At 43.4% G+C, this 18,235-nt stretch overlaps 1 protein-coding gene across 1 annotated transcript; it reads right to left on the bottom strand.

The window, feature by feature from the left end:
* Positions 1-9,107: 9,107 nt before the first annotated feature.
* On the bottom strand, positions 9,108-10,356 carry Prss35 (serine protease 35). The gene is given in 11 exon segments (XM_038324308.2): positions 9,108-9,170; positions 9,173-9,223; positions 9,226-9,282; positions 9,285-9,386; positions 9,389-9,436; positions 9,438-9,592; positions 9,595-9,709; positions 9,712-9,783; positions 9,786-9,919; positions 9,922-10,296; positions 10,299-10,356. Coding segments are annotated over 11 exon segments (1,230 nt in total).
* Between the last annotated feature and the right edge of the window lie 7,879 nt (positions 10,357-18,235).

Raw genomic sequence — 18,235 nt, 5'->3', positions numbered from 1 at the left:
GGGTTTGGGGGCACATCACTCATATGCACATATACCCACCCAGCACACACACATACATATACACAATTAAAAATAAATATCTTTTTAAAAAGTTTTATTAGGGCCGGGCGGTGGTGGCGCATGCCTTAATCCGAAGCTGCAGAGAAACCCTGTCTCGAAAAAACCAAAAAAAAAAAAAAAAAAAAAAGTTTTATTAGTTTAAATGTTTGAGGTAAGAAATTTTATTCATGGCAATGTAGTTTCATTTTACAGTAAAATTAAACAAATCAATTTTAATGACTGTCATTAAACTAGAAACTGGGGACTCCATCGTGCCTGGCAAATAATTCTAGATTACAAAATGTGTTTACTTTGAGGTGAACTTTCTTTTAAAACATACAAATGAAGGTTTTTTTAACGTGTGAGAATATCATGGAACTTGAAGAATAAAATAATTTGAGCCCCTGTTTGTACACATACCCTTGATATGTATACTGTTAATCACACAAAACTTACCCTGGCCTGTTATAATAAACTGAGTGGACTGTGCCTACAGCTAGGATGCTATAGCATCCCCAAAATGTAGTCTAGAATTGGAACCATAGTGTAGCTTGATGCAGGAGGTGATGTACACTGTGAATGTTTTATTGCCATTGGTTAATAAAGAAGCTGCTTTCGGCCAGTGGCTTAACAGAGTAAAACCAGACTGAAAGAGATATAGAGAGAGTAGGCAGGGTCAGAGAGAAGCCATGTATGTAGCCACCACCAGAGACAGATGCCTCTGCTGGAGCCCTCTGAAACTTTGCTGGTAGGCCACAACCTCGTGAGTGCTGCACAGATTAATGGAGATGGCTTAATTTAAGATATGAGTTAGTCAGAAGTACACTTAAGATATTGGACAAACAGTATTGCAATAAAATAGTTTGTGTGTTTATTGTGGGGACTGGGCGCGACAGAAACCTCCGCCACAGCTTAATATAAAGCACTCAATATGATCAAGGCCCCGGGTTTGATCCTCAGCATCATACACAGAAACCCCAATCTCAGGTAGAAGACTATTGTAAAACTAGTTTCCTTTCATTACCTCAGATTTATATTTTAAGAGCATACTCCCAGAAGTTAGAATCAGATTGTGTCAGTGACTTTTTAAAAATACATGTTATTTATTAATGGATATGATATGTATGTATGTATGTATAAATATACCATTGCATGCCTGCTTCCATGGAGACAAGAAGAGGGTGTTAGATCTCTTGGAACTGGAGTCACTGAGGGTTGTGAGCCACTGTGTGGATGCTGGGAGCTGAACCTGGGTCCTCTGCAAGAGCAGTAAGTACTCTTAACTGCGGAGCCATCTCTCCAGTTCGCTTGGGGTGATAATTTTTATAGTTTACATTTTAACTACATATTATTTATTTGTCATAATACAATTACCTTTTAGATTATATGTGTGCTTTTTCCCCCCTTGACTGTCCTTTTTGGTATAAATTTTTAATAGGCAAACTCTAAGAGGGTCCTAGATCTTGGTTATACAGACTCTTGATGTCCCTGTGAGCAAAATGGTCTTATAGATGAGGTCCTGCGTGAGATCTTCTGGGTACTGAAGACTCAAATCATTCAGATACTTTACAGGACATCACTAATTTATCCATGGTGCTAGGTGGAAGACTCACATTGTTCTGTATTTTGAAACAATGTGTTTTGTTACACTTAATTCATTAATTTCCTTTGGGCTTTAAAGAAATGCCTGCTTATGGGGGCTGGAGGGATGACTTAGTGATTAAGAGCATTCACTACGCTTGCCTAAGTCCCTGCTTTGGTTCCCAGCACACATATGGCAGCTCACAACCTTCTGCTCCACTTCCAGGGAATCCAGTGCCCTCTTCTGGCCTCTGGGCGTGCCTGAACATGGTGCACATATATTGATACAAGTACACACATGCATTGTGTGTGACTGTGTGTGCGTGTGCATATATGTATGTGTGCATGTGTTAAATATGGTGTACCTGGCAGCCTGCCTCATCCCAGCACGTGGTTCAGACCCCCCTTGTGGAGAAGGGCAGGCCTATGCTGTCTGGGGTTTAGTGAGACCGCAGTTATCCCAAGCTCAACTCTGAAACTACTGGTACTTAATCTTCAACATTCCTTTCCTTAGCTAACATGCAGTCTTAATTTTCCAGTGTAAAATATTGTGTAATTGATTTTCAGAGTAGGGACTTTCAAATTCTTTAATCTCAGGACCCTTTGGACTTGGAAAACTTACTGAGGACCTTTAAAAGCTCTTGTTTAGGTGAACTGTGTTATTACTGTATAGAGAAGAAAGCTGAGAATTTTTAATTTTTCCACTTATTTTATTTTAACGGAAGAAATTTTAAAACATTCCAGACCAACAATGTTTTGTGGAAAGTTAGAATTTCTACAGAGAAATTTAGGAGAGTGGTGCTGTTCTGCAATTTTAACACACCTCTTTTTTAAAATTTTTTTTTTATTTTATAATTACATCATTTTCCCTTCCCTTTACTCCCTCCAACCTTCCCATATGCCAGTCCTTTCTCTTTCAAATTCATGGGCTCTTTTTTCATTGATTATTATTGCATGCATATATGTATATGTACATAATACATATTCCTATGTATAACCTGCTGAGTCTATATGATGTTACTTGTATGTCCATTTTAGGGACTAACGGTTTGGTATTGGTTAACCAGTTGTAGAGTTGCCCTTCCTGGGGAAGACTGTTTCTGCAGGCTCTCAGCACTCCGTAGTGGCTGTAGTTCTTTGTCGTGTGCCTCTTTAGATTAGACTTAGCAAGAGGGTAGCTACGCCCCCATTTCCACTGCCGCATTCCATCTGTTTACAATAGGGTGTGCCCAGAAGTTGGCTGGAAAAAGTTCACTATGTGACACTGGGAGAGAATATGTAGTAGTAGAAGAGAAAAGACACACAGTAGTATTATAGAAATAGTTTTGATCTGACAGGCCCCTGCAAGAGTCTTGGGAATCCTTAGGAAGCCGCCTACCATGCTTACAGAACCTTTGCTTTAAATCTAAAAGACTCGCTAGCTAAATACAGCAGTCAGTAGATTTGCGTGTTTGAGGGGGATGTGGGTGGGGGGCGCTGATCTCATTTCCACCTTAGTTTGTGACTTTCGGAATGCCTGCCTCAGGGCACCTACTTTTTTGTAGGCTGAGGCCTGTGCAGGAATGTGAATGACATCAGGAAGGGAATTACCTGCTCAAACCACCCAGTTTGACTCAGGCAGTTTGCTTGACTTCTTTAAGCTTTCATTTTCTCTTCTGCGAATGAGGCTCCTACTTGAGTGCCTATTCTATGAGATAATGAAAGAGAGGCAGTTTGGCAGAGTGTAGCAGTAATACTGCTGTTGTTACTTTTAAAAATTACAGTGTGGGCTGAAAGATGGCTCTGCCATTAGAAACAGAGTACTAGGATTTGATTCCTGGCACCCATGTGGCAGCTCACAACTGTTTGTAACTCCAGTCCCAGGGACTCCAGTGCCCTCTTCTGGGCTCCTCAGGCATCAGGCACACTATCAGACACATATATGCAGACCAGACCTAAACACATTTGATAAGCTTTAAATTTTTAGTTGCTGTGATCTTTTTTGCTATAGATTTGATTTTTTTCCATTGTAAGAATGGTAGAAGATAAAGAATAAAAAAAATATTTAAGTGGAGGAGGTAGTACGATTCCAAAATAAAGCACAGCCACAGCAGCGTGTTTCAAAATTCAGTAAGTGTAGGCACCTGAATTAATTAGCACCTGCAAATTAATTACATGCCACACTGACCTGTTTATAGAAACCAGCTGAGAGCAGTGTCCAGCCAGCCACGTGCAGCAGCCATTACAAAATTTAAATTCATAGCCTGGAGACCCCTTCTCAGGGGATGCACCTAGGATTGCAGAGTACAACCCTGCACAGGGCCAGAGCCAGGAAGTGACCTCTAGAGAGGAAGAATTCTCTGTCAATGATCATATGCTTTGCTGCTAAAACCAACTTATAATACTAGATTCCTCTCCAGATGTGGTAGTCCTGTGGCTTTTTCCTTCCTCCTTTCCCTCCTCCCTCCTTTCCATCCGGAGACAGTCTTACAATTTAGCCTTCTCTGGCCTGGTATTAACTGTGTAGACCAAGCTGGCCTAAACTCAGAGATCCCACCACACCCTCATATGCTAAGTGGCACATTTCTGTCAGTGTAAGAAACATTTTGAGGTAAATTAACTCATTATGATTTGGGTGGTGAGTACGAGGTTTAGGGATTTTTGTTGGTTTGATCTTGTTTTATGATTCTTTATTTCAAAACCTTAAGAAGTAAAATTATGTGGACTGAAACACTAATGTAAACGTGCCCCAAAGACAGCTGAAATTAATTTTTCAATTATTTGTACTTTGAAGCATGAAATTTTGACATTAAAAAACAGGATATTGAATTATGACCATGTATCTAGTATTTTTAAATATAAATTTGAAATTAAATAATTTCCTGCAATTCTCAATGGGGAAAAAAATGTTTTTCAATCTAAGTTGAAAGGAACCTTTTATTTCATAGCAGAAGAACGGTATAGTCACTGTTTGTCAGGCAGTTATAGCAGTGACTTTGTGCTGTGTTACTGAGTCTCTCGCTGTGAAATCCAGAATCATTTTCATTTTGCTTTCTTACCATGGCTTTCTTTGGGTTGAGCATTCTTGTCTTTACAGTAAATACAGGACAATTTATTTGTTTATTTGTTGTTTATTTGGCATGTCTGTGAGTGATCTCTTTTTCCTACAAACCAGTTTTTCTTTTTCAATTGTCTCCCAAGCCTAGTGTTCACAATTCCAAACTCCTTCATTCAGTAGCCAACAAGTGTCCTAAACATCTCCCTCCCTCCCTCCCTCCCTTCCTCCCTCCCTCCCTCCCACCCTCCCTCCTTTCCAGAAGCCTCCCTCTGTAACCTTCCCTGGCTTGAGTTCCCCACAGTTGCCCCTCCCCTAGTCTCACCCCCACTTCCTTCAGCACTTGTGTGTCTTTGACAGAACTCTACCCACTGCAGCTCAGAAGGTGCTGCTGGGGGTTTCCTTCTCTCCCCATTCCCCTTTGATATCATTCCTCTGACTTGAAGACCTGCAGCGGTTCTTGGTGATGAGGTCTAAGCACTCTAAGGATTCTTTCAAAGCCTTTGGTGTTCAAGGCTCACCAGGAAGCCTATTTCTTGGTGTTGCTCACCACTTGGAAGGCTACCTGCAATCTGCAGCTCTACATAAACACTGGTGTGACCCTCTCCTGCTTCCTGGAGCTGCTTGCTCCAGGCTGCCCCACCCCTTCAGCTCCCCATTCACAAGGCTAGCTGGTCTAGATGTCGCTTCTTCCAGGAACCTGCTCAATTTCACTCCGCTTGGCCACCCCAGCAGAGCCACCTCTCAGTGTGCTTCTTCAGTGTCGCGCTTCCTGCCTTCCGGTGTGTATGTGCGCCCTCAACTAGATTGTGCATTCTTGAGGGAAGGTAGATTCTAAGCTTAACTCGTTATCCTAAGAGCCCAAGGCTTAACTCAGTGAAAATTCCTCGAGTTGTCTTGATCTCAACCTAAATAATAAGATGAATTGCCAAAAAAGAAAATCTAGCATCTAATTACTGGGAAATAAATAAAACTGAATTTTTTATTATCATATACACTTAGGAATTTTTTCAAGCTTGCTTGGTTTCTTATCATAGGAAAATGGTGTTATAGCAATCCTATTCCTAAACTGTTGAGAGCGTCATGTACGTATCTGACCATGCACACTGCCGCTCTCCCCAACCTAGCACTTTGAAGTGTATTATAAGAAAGCACAAGTCAGGGAAGCTGAGAAACATTGACTCCAGAAGAAAAACTAAGGGACCCCTGACCTTTACTGGGGAGCAGCAAGAGGCAGGGGAGCATTTCATTTGAGAGAGAGAGAGAGAGGGGAGAGAGAGAGAGAGAGAGAGAGAGAGAGAGAGAGAGGAGAGAGAGAGAGAGAGAGAGAGCAAGTCTGCGGCCATGTTAGAAGCCATTCCAGAGCTTATTCAGATCTGCAATGCTGGACTCTTAGGGATTCAGGCTAGGTCTCCATGGAGCCCTGGCACCTGAGTTTCAAAGGGCAATCTACTCTGGGTCATTCTTACTATTAGCCAAATTTGGAAACCTCTGCGTTGAAGGAAGGCCGATGCACTATCTGGGGCTCACAGTCTGAGGCTCTAGCTGAATTTGATAGATGATTTTAGAAAAGGAGATTTTGCTTTAGAATAGGAAAGCCATAGAGTCCTTGCTTCCTCCAGCCTAAGAATGGAGAAATTAGTTTCCAGTCCTGGCAAGGTGGGATCCTATCTTACGATGGCCTCTGTGCCTCTGCCAAACCCCAAAGCTTTAATTTAGGTGTAGGGATGCTGCTGATCTGTGCGCGGGTGACTACTCAAGACAAATCCATTTAAGGAGCCACATCAGTCACATCCTGGACTACATGGAGTAACACAACTGGCTATTTGGTGGGTACCATGGTGTCCACTTCTTCCAAAGCCACAGAACCTTCTGGTGTAAACTGTCCCCAAGTGCAGTGGCAGAATACTAAATTCGACTCTGTCTTAAAAACGCCAACTTTATTTTCAGCACCCATTACTGGATAAAGTACTACTTCTGTTTGGTAATAGAAACCTTGGCTCTGAGCATATCCTGACCTTGAAAAAGCTGGACATTTAGGAGGTAGCGTAGCAGTGGGCAAGAGATCTACCTTCGACAGAGACATGCAAATTCCTCTACCCCTGTGCCAGCTCTTCAGGGAATCATGGCTGCCAGTCTGCTGAGAACATTTCAGTCTATGGATAGGAGATGAAAAAGAACCCAGTTGCTTTATTATAGGTACTATGGTGATAATTTTTAGAGTTGTGTGCTCTGGGTTAATGCTCTTGTACACTATAAAGATTTGTCACTCGTATTGGTTTAGTAAAAGGCTGATTGGTCAGTAGTCAGGCAGGAAGTAAAGGTGGGGTGACCAGACTAGGAGAATTCTGGGAAGAGGAAAAGGCAGAGGCACAGTCACCAGCCAGACTCAGGAGGGAAGCGAGATGAGAATGCTGCCCTGAGAAAAGGTGCCAAGCCACATGACTGAACATAAATAAGAATTATGGGTTACCTGAGCTAATAGGCAGACAGTTTATAATTAAGAGTCTCCGTGTGTTTTCTTCGGGACTGAACAGCTGGTAGGAGCAGGTGGGGACAGACACTGCTGTCAAGAGGTCGTGTATTATGCTGATACTCTTAGAAAAGCCACAAAGGCAAGAAAAACAGACAACAAAACTAAGCCGCCATCAGTTGCTTCGTCAGGTGTTTCATCTCACTGACAGGAAAAGTAACTAAAACAGAGACTTGTACAATCTCCCGCCCCCAAGAATGTGGGTCTGCTTTTCAGTGTGTGCTCTCTGCTACTGGAAGCAATGGGAGACTGCTTCACAGAGAGGGGCGCACTAAAGACAGTACCTCCTAGCTAGATGCTAGTTACTATTTTCTAAGAACCCTTTAACTACAAACACAGTCAGACATTTTACTTTTTAATTTTATTGAACTATTCTTAACAACTCACATTTTAAAAGAATGTCAGATATTTTGAGCACCATTACAGAATCATTATGCTAACCCAAACGAAGATACTCGTTTGCATACTAATCAAGAGTATAACAGAAGACAGAGCTGGGGAAATAGCATTAAACTCTTATTTGTAGTCTTTATTAGGACACCTCCAAACGAAAAAAGATTTTACTCTGGCAGCAAATTGAGTGTGTCATGAGAGAAACATATGTGGTCTTAAAAATTGCCAGAAAGAACAGAACAAAGATTAGGTCCTGGGTTACTAAATTTTAGAGTATACTTGAGTATATCATCAGAACTGTTTTAAGCATAATGCCCTGACCTAACGCCTGTACAGCCATTCGCCACGTACCTGTTTGTTCATGAGGTGTGTCTGAGTGTCTGTTCTGTATTTTGCTCTAGGTGGTCACTACCTGCTTAATGCTACTTGGGAGGCAGAGGGACGATGCTTCCTTGGTCCTAATAAGAACCATCAGAACTTTCTTTGCTCTCCTCAGGACTTGGGGAAAAAGAAAAGACTTCAAATTTGAAAAATTTGAAAAAGACTTCAAATTGTTTGCTTTAAAAATATAGCACCTGACACACAGTAGACAGTTACAACACAGCAAGGCATGGCGTTCAAGGGGGATGGGTCAGAGCTTGCAAAATGGCTGCTCTGCCTTCCTTGAAACTTCCTAGTTTTAGAATTAGTTAAATAAAATCTTGAGATCTTAATGTGTCTCAGCTTTTTCAGGTCGGCAGTGGTGGCACACACCGTTGATCCCAGAACTTGTGAGGCAGAGGCTGGCAGATCTCTGTGAGTTGAGGCCAGCCTGGTCTATAGAGCTAGTTCCAGGCCGCTAGGGCGACACAGAGAAACCCCTGTCTGGAAAAACCAAAAAAAATAAAAAAAGTGTCTCCACTTTCAACATCCCTAAAAGTTGGTTCATTGCAGAGAACAAAGTGTTTTCTCCAATTTGACAGACAAACTGATGCTGTTTTTTTAAGCCACACTTAATAGTTTTGTTTATAAAGCTCACTGATTCTTTGATATGTAATTTTTATGTTTTTATCTGTAGTTCTTAAACTAAGTAAGTTCTCAGTACCAAGAGAAACATATAGAAACATTAAAAGGGCAACAGAATGGCTCCACCTCAGAGCACTGCAAAACCAAACCTTGTCACCTCTGATTCTAATCGTGTTAAAATGAATCTTCGTATTCCAGTTGGCTCTCTCTTAGAGTAGGCCCTCTAGAGCAAGCTCATTGAGAAGTCAGTCATATTACAGTTCTGGCCTGACATTTTAAAGAGTGTCTAGTTTCAAAAAGGCCAAGTAAACAAATGGTTTCCCTGTAGATGAAACTTTTGCCACCACATGAAGAGTATATATTGCTTGCCATTAGTTTTGTTATCTGTACCTAAACATTCTAGCTGTGTAAAGGAAGTCTGTAAAAACGCTGGCACAAGTCCAAGCAGTAGCCTGTGAGTGCTCTCTGAAGGAGAGCTGGCTTTTTCTGGGATTCAGGATAGCATGAACTCCATGTTTCCCATCAGCCATAAGTACAGTTGGCTGCATTTCCGTGGATCCAGAGGCATATCTGGGCGTACTTGAGAGCGGAGTGATGCGCACAGCCACGTTAAAGTCCTTCTGAACCCCGTTGCACATACCACCCACTGGTGGCCTGAGTAGACCGCGATGATCTTGCGCTTCCAGGTTTTTTTTGCCTAGGCTCTTTGAGCCTCAGGTAGATCCCAGAGCCCGTGGAGCCTGCCTCAGCATCGCAGTACTGGTAGAGGAGGTCATTGGATTCCTCAGAAACCGCTGCAAAATCGATACAACCAACTGGTCATCCCTGTCGTTGTCGAACCAGGAGAAGTGGGATCCGGCCTCCTGGCAGCTTGGTGATGGTGGGGCTAACTCCTAGCTCCATATGTTGCTGTTTGTGTGCTCGCTTCAGTTCCAGGAGCGCATAGTCGTAGTCCAAGTCCGGGTCCCCACTCTCTCCTCTCGCCCAGCCTTTGGGGATGTGGGTGTCTTGACACGGGTCCACTGGAAGGAGGGTTTCCCTTGGGTTGACCTTGGACACTCGCCTGGACCCTTTCCCCGTCTTGGAGTGGCGCTCTCCTGAGGATGCTCCTGATCACTTTGTGACTTTGGCCACCAGGCTCTGCTTCTCTCCGACCCCTCTTGGAGCCCCTGCGTTTCTTGGCGGCCTCCTTTGTTTCTCAGTCTTCAGCACTCCCACCTGAGCTTTTTACTATGCCTTGATATAGTCCTTCCCGTCATGGACGCAATGGGCAGCCGTGAGCACGTGCTTTGGGGAGACGAAGGCGCCGCTGCAGCCAGTGGACAGCTTCACGCTGTATTAAAAGGGAAATTGGTCAAAAACCTTTTGTCCAAGATGCTGAACCTGCTGTCCGTACCGTACACCTGCCTCCTTCTCCTACGGTGTGCTCCTTTTATGCTGCTGTTTTGAGGGGACTCTGGGACCTGATCTTGAACTTTCACTCTCGTTAAGGTTCGGGTGCCGTTCTCAAAGACCGTCTCGTAGGAAAGGGAGTCTTCAAGCTGGGAAAGGCTGGGAGCCGGGAGCTCTTCCTGACATTCGATGCCGCACACTGTGGTCACCTTCACCCCAGCATCTGCCTGGAACGCGGGGCTGGCGAGATGGACAGTTCTCTCACTCACAACCCGGGGTATTCTGCTCAGGTGCCAGGAAAAATCTGATTCTGTTTCAGACCATCCGAGAGGGTCCATCCAGAGATGAACATTATCAACCAAAATAACATATTTTCCATCTTGTTCTTCTGGTTTGCCCTTTAATAACATGAAAAAGAAAAGAGTGATTTTGTGGTCTCTTTTAAACGTTACTTCCCTATTCGCTTATGCATTAGGTCCTCAGTGTACCTCCAGCATAGAGTAGATCCCACCTTAGAGCTTCTGGAGAGTAGATCAACATTCTGCTAAGCAGACCCATAACAGGCATCCAAAATCAAGCAAGTATTTTCTCTCACCCAGCTCTCCCTGTCAGCTGTATAGATCCCTCTTCCCTCACCACCTACTTCCCAGACAGCTCAGGATGGGACAGAGTGGGGTTCTGTTGAGAGGTCTCAGCCCCACAAACCTCCCCCAGATGTTTATTTCTCCATTGCTTATAATAGAGACAGAAGCAGCATCTGCAGTTTCTTTCTGGTACTTAGCTCTTTAAAAGCCGGATCATAAATTCTTCACGTCTAAAAAGTAAATAAACTATCAGAAAGTTTGAGGAAACTTTCACTGAAGTATAGAATTTCCTGGTCCAAGGGTTTGCAGAAGGAACTGATGTGGAGGTGTGCATCAGACAGATGATCTACCAAGCAGTATGGAGTTAGAGACAGATGAGTTCATATGCTGGTCACCTGCTCTGATTTTATATATGCATAGGTGCACACCCCTGGTACATATACACACACACACACACACACTATGCACATACAGATACACATGTAACATCACATACAACACACACATATGTATATATACATACATATATATATTATATATATATATATATATATATATATATAGAGAGAGAGAGAGAGAGAGAGAGAGAGAGAAGAGCACGTATTCAAACACACAGAGGGAAGGGGAAGGGGCACAGGACTGGAGTCGAACCTAGGGCTCCATACACGCTGGGTAAGCATCTACTATTTCTGCTGCTTTTACTTTTGATTTTGAAACTGTCTCAGCTGCACAAATTGACCTTGCTTGAACTTTCTCTGTCACCCAAGCTGGCTGTGACCTTGATGTGTGCATCTCAGCTTCCTGAGTAGCTGGGATTTAGGGCCTTCGTCACCAGGCCTGGCCCCTCCTTTGATTTCTCTCCTTTAGAATATCTTTTATTTATTTGTCGACTATTTTTTTATTCATTGACAATGTCATACAAACAGACTGTGTATCTCAACCGTACCTAGCACTAGGAGCCCTCTCCCGCACTGCCCCAACACCTCCCCGTCACACCTTCCTGTTGTCGTTTTCATTTCTGTAACACTAAGTCCAAGCAGGGCTGTCTGCTGGGATGGCGACTGTCACTGCTGCCTGGTGTTTGGCAGCCCGTGGATAGGTATAACCACAACTGCAGTTCCTTTGGTTTTTACAGACTCCATTGCCATGAAAAGAAAATATACAGTGAAGACTACCTTATGGTGAAGTAAGAAATATGTCCTATACACTTTTTAAATAAAGTTTTGTGTGGAAACACCATTTGTACAAAAGTTCTTTCAGAGTGGAATTTTATGTGAAAATTGTTTCAGAATTTGTGGAGCATAGATGGTAGTTCTTGATTTACCACTTGGAGAACGTGATACTAAAATACTGTGGTCATTTTCCATCATGGCTCCCGTCATCTAAGCTTTCCTGATACTAAATGTATTTAAAGTTGCCAGTATGTGGAATGATTCCCCTCTCTTGTTTGCACAGTCTCCTCGTCTCCAGGTGCATTGCATGTAAGCTTGTAAACATATGTACTTAGTAGGGCTTCTCTTCTCCAGGTGCATTGCATGTAAACATGTAAACATATGTACTTAGTAGGGCTGGGGCTCACAGGCTACAGCTTGCGACATTCCTTGAAGCAGTTCTGAACCTCCTCTGTTATCTGTGACGTATTGTCCAGGTAATTTCTAAACAGTTTATAAAACAGGGTTTCCCATTGTTCAAATCAGAGGACCCCCTGGAGCTGGAGTTATAGGTGGTTCTGAGCCCCTTTCCCAGGTGGGCGCTAAGAACGACACTCTTGTGGTAGACCTTCTTCTTAGCAAAATTTCAGTCAAGAAAGATGTTGTTTGTTTTGAGTTTATTTTTTGTTTTGGTTTGTTTGTTTGGTTGTTTGTTTGAGACAAGGTCTTACTGTGTAGCTGTCTGTGGCTTGCCTGGAACTTGCTACGCAGACCAGGCTGGCCTCAAACTTACAGAGATCTGCTTTCCTAGGACTATGATAAAGGTGTGTACTACCATGTTCTGGTCAAGAGAGTTTTCAGATTTGAGATACAACTTTTTTTTTTTTTCCATTCTGATGGTGCTCGGAATTGAACTCAGATCTTAGCACATGCTAGGCAAACACCCTACCACTGAGCCCATTTAAAATTATATTCGAGATAAGGTCTCACTTTGTAGCCCAGGAATTACTTTGAAGTCATAATCTTTCTGCCTCAGCCAACCAGAGGCTTGGATGACAGACATGTGCCCCAGGCCCAACTACAAATTTCTATAAAGTTGCTTTTGAAAGTTAGCCCTAATGACCACTATCCATTATGCACTTAATACGGCTGTATCAAAGACTGATAGTTCAATTCCCAGCACTTACAGCTCACAACCACCAGCAACCCCAGCACCAGAGAAATCTGACGCCATTGGCCTTTATTGAGCACTGAACTCAAGTGCACAAACCCCACTAACCTCCACATAATTTAAAATTTTTTTTGAAAAAAATCTTTCACTCTTCCTCTTTGGACTTCATCTATGTGTAAAAAAATAAACTTAATTCTGACTCTACTCTTTTACTGTATTAGCAACCACTACTGTCAAATGGCGTACAGTTCATCAAGAAGAAACACAACTTATTTATGCTTATATCATATACGTCTGAATCATTTAACTCAGTAGTAGGCTTGTGTGAATGTCTCCTGTATCCCACACCATGAATCATGGAATGGTATCATTTTTCCAGCTCTGTTGGGAGCATCTCTGCAGTCCACCCACTGGAATAAAAGCTATGCCTGTGTCTATCTTTGGCCATGCCCAAGGGCAGAGCCTTGCAATATGACCTCCAAATCATGGTAATAAGAGGGCCTTTGCTTTAGTTAGCCCATCTAATTTGGGCTGTATTTAAAGTTGGACAGATGTCTAAGAACACTTCCTTTTGGAAAATCTAAGTTTTCTTTATGGTCATATGTCAGGGAAAATGATATCTCAGATTGATAAAGCCACCCACAATCCGGTGGATAGGGCTACATACACCCATCATCCAGAAAACCTAACTCGATGACCTAGGAAACACGGCCCCAGGTGGAAAGGCAGCTTTTTTTCCCCATGTCTGTGCCCACACCTCCCTTTTCCCTAGCTCCCATTATGCTGACACGTGTCCAGGAGCCTTGCTTGGATTGGGGCTTCAGATCCCAGGTTTGGATAATAAAACTGAGAATGCAATTATTGCCCTCCACTGTGAGTCAGCATGTATATAGTTGATCGTGGGATGGATTCTAGGGGCAGGTGCAGCAGAAAGGACATAGGTAAGAATCTAACCCCTGTGGATGCACCTGCTTCTCTAATAGAGATAGCTACACATCATTGCAAGAGATGACTTACTTCTACCACCATTTCTTATCTGTTCTTAGAAGTGGGGCTTGATTGTAGTGCTTAGACTATGTGTGTATCTATACCAACATAATGGGCATAAGGTCAGGTCAAGAATTGTCCGTCTTTTTTTTTCTCCTATTAGGTGTATGAAATTAGGTAGTTTATTAACTCTCTTCTTGTGCACAGTGGGGACCATAGTAAGTTCTATTTTATAATGCTGTGTTAGAACTAAATGAGGTGATATGTGCAAAGAATTACCACTCTGCTCAGAGCACGGTAAGCAGTGATACATGTGTTATTTTAAAAAGTATTATTCTACTCTAAAATCAATTATTGGCCAACATTAAAGAATATGTAGTTTCAGCCAGGTGTTGGTGGCATACACCTTTAATACCAGCACTTGGGAGGAAGAGGCAGATGGATCTCTGTGAGTTCGAGGACAGCCTGGTCTACAACAGCTAGTTCCAGGACAGGCACCAAAGCTACAGAGAAACCCTGTGTGTGTGGTGGTGGTGGTGGGGATACATAGTCTCTTTCTTTTGAGACAGAGTCTCATGTAGCCCAGACTGGCTTCAAAATTGAGAGAGGGTGACCTCAAACTTCTGATCCTCTGTCCATCTTCTGAGTGGTAGGATCATAGATCTACATCACCATGCTGTGCTGAGTTTATTAGATGCCAAGGATCAAACCCAGGGCTTCATGTGTGCTAGGTGAGCGTTCTACCAACTGTTCCTCAGCTCCCAAAACACATTGTTTCGAAAGAGTCTGCTTCTTTTTCGTTTTTTTTTTTTTTTTGGTTTTTTGAGACAGGGTTTCTCTGTAGCTTTGGAGCCTATTCTAGAACTCGTTCTTGTAGACAAGGCTGGCCTCAAACTCACAGAGATCCGCCTGCTTCTGCCTCTGCCTCCCGAGTGCTGGGATTAAAGGCATGCACCACCACTAGCCCAGCTCCTTTTTTAAAGCCATTAATGACCCTGTACCTCTCAATACCACTGCCTGCTTTTATACACACACTTAAGTGTGAATACCCTCATTTCCTCTTTCACCTATGTAGTAAGGATTGCCTTACTGGGAGCCACTGTGGCCCGGCCTAGGCTCTCTAAATAACTACAGACAGAAGTGACACTTAAGCCGAGGGTCCCAGGGGAAGCAGAGGAGCATGACTGGTGGTTGCAAACTATGGAGAAGCGTCAAGGCAATGAGGTGTGTTTTGGAGAATACCTGTGCAAATTCGCATGGCCATTGTGAATTTGGCGACATGCAGAGAAGACTAATGGAGGCTGTATGAAGTTTTGCTTGAGGTCACTACAGTCACTTACAGACGCCCTGACTGGCAAGAGCCCCAAGTGATGCAATATTTACAAGACGTGTATAATTTCACAGTGGTGGAAAAGTAACAGTGTCAATGGCGTAACAAAGATGAACAGCAGAGACCGGGTGTTTTTAATAACCATAGAGACAGGGGACTTTAAATCAAATTAACTTGTGCTTGCCCTTGCTTAGCAGGGTGCTTTCTTAAGGGCACCCTCGTCTTTGCATTTCCATGCAGTTTGAGAGAACCCAGTGTATGTGTGTGTACATGAGCACCACGGTGAGCACTCAGCAAATGTCAGCAGTTACCATTATTGTCATCAGAGGTCAAAAATTGAAGGAGCTAGGTCTGGCAGCTCACAGCTGTAATCTCAGCCTTGGGAGGCAGAGACAAGAGGATTATCAGATTTAGGCTAGCTTGGACTCTGTAGTGACTGAGACTCTTGTCTTGGCAGAGTAGGGGGGCAATAGAAAGCTGATGTGGTATCTGCATTGTAGCCTCAGCTACTAGGGAGGCTACAATAGGAGACCTCGATCTTAACAGTTCCAGACCAGCCTGGACCACAGAGACAAACCGTATCTTCTATAGAAGCAAAAGGAAAACCTCAGTAAGTATTTGTAAGGCGGTTTCCTATACTTCTCACTACAGTGTGTCCCCCTGTGGTATGCAAGCGCTGGTTTCGTGACTAAGCTCATCCTGAGGACCTGCAGCTGTACCCTCACGTGATAATGGGAACAATGCGCGTGTAATTAAGACAAGGGTTTTCAGATGAGGGGATTAACCTGCGTGTCAGACGAGTCCACTGCAACCACAGGGCCTTAGAAAGAGGAGGCATCATAGAGCTGTGGAGATGGAAGCAGAGACCGAAGTGAGGTGAGGCCTGGACCCTCAGGATTGAGAGTGGTCCTAGAAGATGCTAAGGGTAAGCAAGCAGAGGAGTTAACAAGACCACAGTCCTGCTGACCGACTTCTGAGCTCCAGGCATGTCAGATTAATCATTCTGTGTGATTTTAACTGTGTAAGGTTTGGTAATTTACTAGAACAAAAATGGGAAGTCAGAGGGCTTGGGAGGCTAGTTCTCACTTAAAGTGCTTGCCATGCAAGCATGAAGTCTTGTCCCCTAGCACCTACTGAAGAAAGCTGAGTGTGGGCACATGCGTGTGTGATCTGAGTGTGGGCACATGCGTGTGTGATCTGAGTGTGGGCAACAATGCGTGTGTGATCTGAGTGTGGGCACATGCGTGTGTGATCTGAGTGTGGGCACATGTGTGTGTGATCTGAGTGTGGGCACATGTGTGTGTGATCTGAGTGTGGGCACATGCGTGTTGTGATCTGAGTGTGGGCACAATGCGTGTGTGAGCTGAGCGCTAGGAAAGGTGGAGACGTAGGGTTGCTGGAACTCATTGGCTGCCCACCTAGTCCTGATCCTAGTGAGAGATCCCACTCAAAAATGAGGTAGACAGTTTCTAGGCTGGGCATTGTGGCACCCACCTTCAACTTCAGCACTTGAGAGTTCCAGCCCTGCCAGAACTACTGAATGAGACCCAGTTTCATAAAAAAAAAAAAAAAAAAAAAAAAAAAAAAGGAAGGAAGTGTTGGGAGATTACTGACCCCTCATCCCCCGAATACTTATAAAAACTTTAGAGGGGGGAGATGTTGGGAGCAGTGAGACCCAAGATCCTGAATTTCTTGTAATCCCCTGATCTGAGTGCCTACGCTGCTCTAAGCACAAGACCTTCAGGAGTTCCTGATGGCAGGACAGTGGTTTCTGGTGGGTTTGGCTGGGGCATGGCTATCTCTATATAATCTGCCCCTGAACACAATAAAGGGGGCATTCTTGGGGAATTCAAGAATGATTTGTGTCATGGTCTATCTGTCTTTCTGTGTTTGTGTATTTTAACCTCCTGCCCCTTGCCGAAATCTCGCGAACTGGGTGCCAGCGCACTGAACGCAAACACGGGGGCGCGGTGCGCGGCAATTGGAATGTCTCCACCGAAGATTTCGGCAAGGAGGAAGAAAGGAAGAAGAGAGAGAGAGAAAGAGAGAGAGAGAGAGAGAGAGAGAGAGAGAGAGAGAGAGAGAGAGAGAGAGAGGGAAAAGAAAAATCAACAAAAAAAATCACTTGGTGTTGGAGTGATGACTCAGTGGTTAAGAATGTTTGCTGCTCTTGCAAAAGACCTGGGTTCAGTCTGGCATCTCACACTGCCTGTAACTTCAGCTCCATGACATCCTCTTCTGGCCTCTGCATGCACCTGAAAACAGTGGATCACACACACACACACACACACACACAAATAAATAAATAAATAAATAAATAAATAAATAAATAAATAAATAACATAAATTAGATGACAGCTTCTGAGGAGTAACACCCAAGACTGGCCTCTGTTCTCCACACGCATACACTTGCACTAGAAAACACATATTGCACCAGCACACATAAATACATCCCTACCATACTGAAAAAGAAATAAGAACTTACTGCATGTATAAAGAAGATAATAAAGTTTTTAAAATTGTCTTCCCTGGATGTTTATTGGAAAATAGTGGGAAGCAGTATGAAGTTGGGGAGATTCATTCACGGGCCCTAAACATTAATTATAAAAATTATGAAAAGCAGGCATTCAACTTTAGAGATGAAACAGAATATCATAAGTGTTGTATAGTAATAACTAGTATTGATAGAGACAAAATCTGAACAGTACAGATACTTTTCTATTTAATCATAATATCTCTGAAAGTTTTCTTGGCTATTGAGTGGTCTCTGAGTTCCTAAGATCTAGATTTGCTCACAAGTAGATCGTGATCAAGAGTACACAACTGGATGGCTCATCGATGATCCTCAGAAAACTTTATCCCTAGTCCTGGGGAGCAGGGCCTTGCTGGCTCTCTCTGTTGTCACCACTAGATGGCGAAACAAGCCCGCCAAGAGCAAATCTAGGGTTGCATCCGCTCTTGCTTCACTCAGCTGTGAATCAGACTTGGCCTTTAAGCATGAGAGACGGAGGAGGCATCACTGGTTCACAGTATAC

This window comes from Arvicola amphibius, chromosome 3, assembly GCF_903992535.2.
Source record: "Arvicola amphibius chromosome 3, mArvAmp1.2, whole genome shotgun sequence".
Taxonomy (NCBI): Eukaryota; Metazoa; Chordata; class Mammalia; order Rodentia; family Cricetidae; genus Arvicola; species Arvicola amphibius.
This window is presented reverse-complemented; position numbering and strand designations above follow the sequence as displayed.